This window comes from Loa loa, assembly GCF_000183805.2.
Source record: "Loa loa unplaced genomic scaffold supercont3.2411, whole genome shotgun sequence".
NCBI classification, from domain to species: domain Eukaryota; kingdom Metazoa; phylum Nematoda; class Chromadorea; order Rhabditida; family Onchocercidae; genus Loa; species Loa loa.
The window spans coordinates 1-1,351 of NW_018110590.1; the positions used below are offsets into that span (position 1 = coordinate 1).

The 1,351-nt window shown below is 35.5% G+C and overlaps 1 protein-coding gene across 1 annotated transcript; it reads right to left on the minus strand.

Annotated features, from left to right (window-relative positions):
• Positions 1-109: 109 nt before the first annotated feature.
• Positions 110-830, minus strand: LOAG_15672 (hypothetical protein; the record flags this gene model as incomplete). The annotated part of the gene is made up of 2 exons (XM_003151161.1): positions 110-436; positions 702-830. The coding sequence occupies 2 exons, from the start codon at positions 828-830 to the stop codon at positions 110-112; spliced, it is 456 nt and encodes a 151-aa protein (XP_003151209.1).
• Positions 831-1,351: the final 521 nt, after the last annotated feature.

A 1,351-nucleotide genomic window follows, 5' to 3' on the forward strand; every position in this document is an offset into this window, starting at 1 on the left:
TTCTACATTATGAACATTTTTTAAAATAAATTTATAAATTAATTGAATTCGACATTTCATGGTAGGCAATTAGTATTTTTCAAACATCTCTATAATTGAGAAAATAAACTTACAATACAATTTCACGAGCTGCTATTATTTCTCTACGTTTCCGGACCACTACCGGGGTTCTTGGCACCGCATCAATAACTTCTTCATTGAGGAACGGCTCGTGTGATAATTGCCGTAAATCCGTTACCTCGTCTTCCTCCTCCCCCTCTGGTTCATCGTGAACCAGTGCCGGTACTGGTTCTATCACTTCCTGCTCCTCACGTTGTTGCTGCTCGGGGAGGTGGAGCACGAGCTGCTCCTCATTGTCACGTTGCCTCTCCTCAACCCTTCCTTCGTCGTGAGCTTGACGCTCACTTCTCTCCAATTTCGCTCCTAATTCATTAATCTAAAGAGGAATATCACTTACAGCAGGTAATGAAGAGTTCAATGGAAAGTTTTTTTAGTCTTTATACTGAATACCCTGCATTGACATTTTCATTGCATATTTGAGTGACCGCACAAGAGAAGGTTTTCTTCTCTTGTCTAGAATTTTGTACACTCTTCTGGCATTAATCAATAGTATCAAAAGTTAGCAAATTATTTGTAGGTTCGGTCGCACATAGTAGAAATGCCTTACCATTAAAAAAATTTCACATCAAAAATAAACATACCAAACGCGCCGCATTTTTCAAATATTCCTCCAATACTTGGTAGTAGAGCGGCTTCTCCTCACGCAGGTACTTTTTCAAATCTGCCAAATTCGGTAAATTTGGACCAACATTCTCAAAATTAAATTCCATTTGCTGAAAAAATTTACAGATTTGAAGTTATGCAACAATTTGTACATAATAAAAAATTGAAACGATAATTAGAAGTTGAAATTCTACACATATAAAATAACTAAATACTGATATCGTGAAATACTGATATTAACATCAACACAGTACTTTAGTCACTTTTATATAAGTTAGCGTAAACCATACAATGTCAAAAAAACGAAAAAACTCTTCTAATAAACCATATTCCTTAAACCATTCAATAATCCTCTACATTACTATCTCGCTACATGCATCTCTGTTTTAGTAGTAGGATAGAACGTGTTAAATCATGTCACTTTAACATAAGTTAGCGTAAACCACACAATATCAAAAAAAAACGAAAAAAGTCTTCTAATAAATCTTATTTCCTAAACCGTTCAAATCTCCTCCATCACTATCGCTACATGCATCTCTGTCTTACGATAGTACGTGCCAAATCATATTCTATGTTGCTCAACTGGTGGGACTATTTGATCCCATTATAGACATTTACTATGGAGATC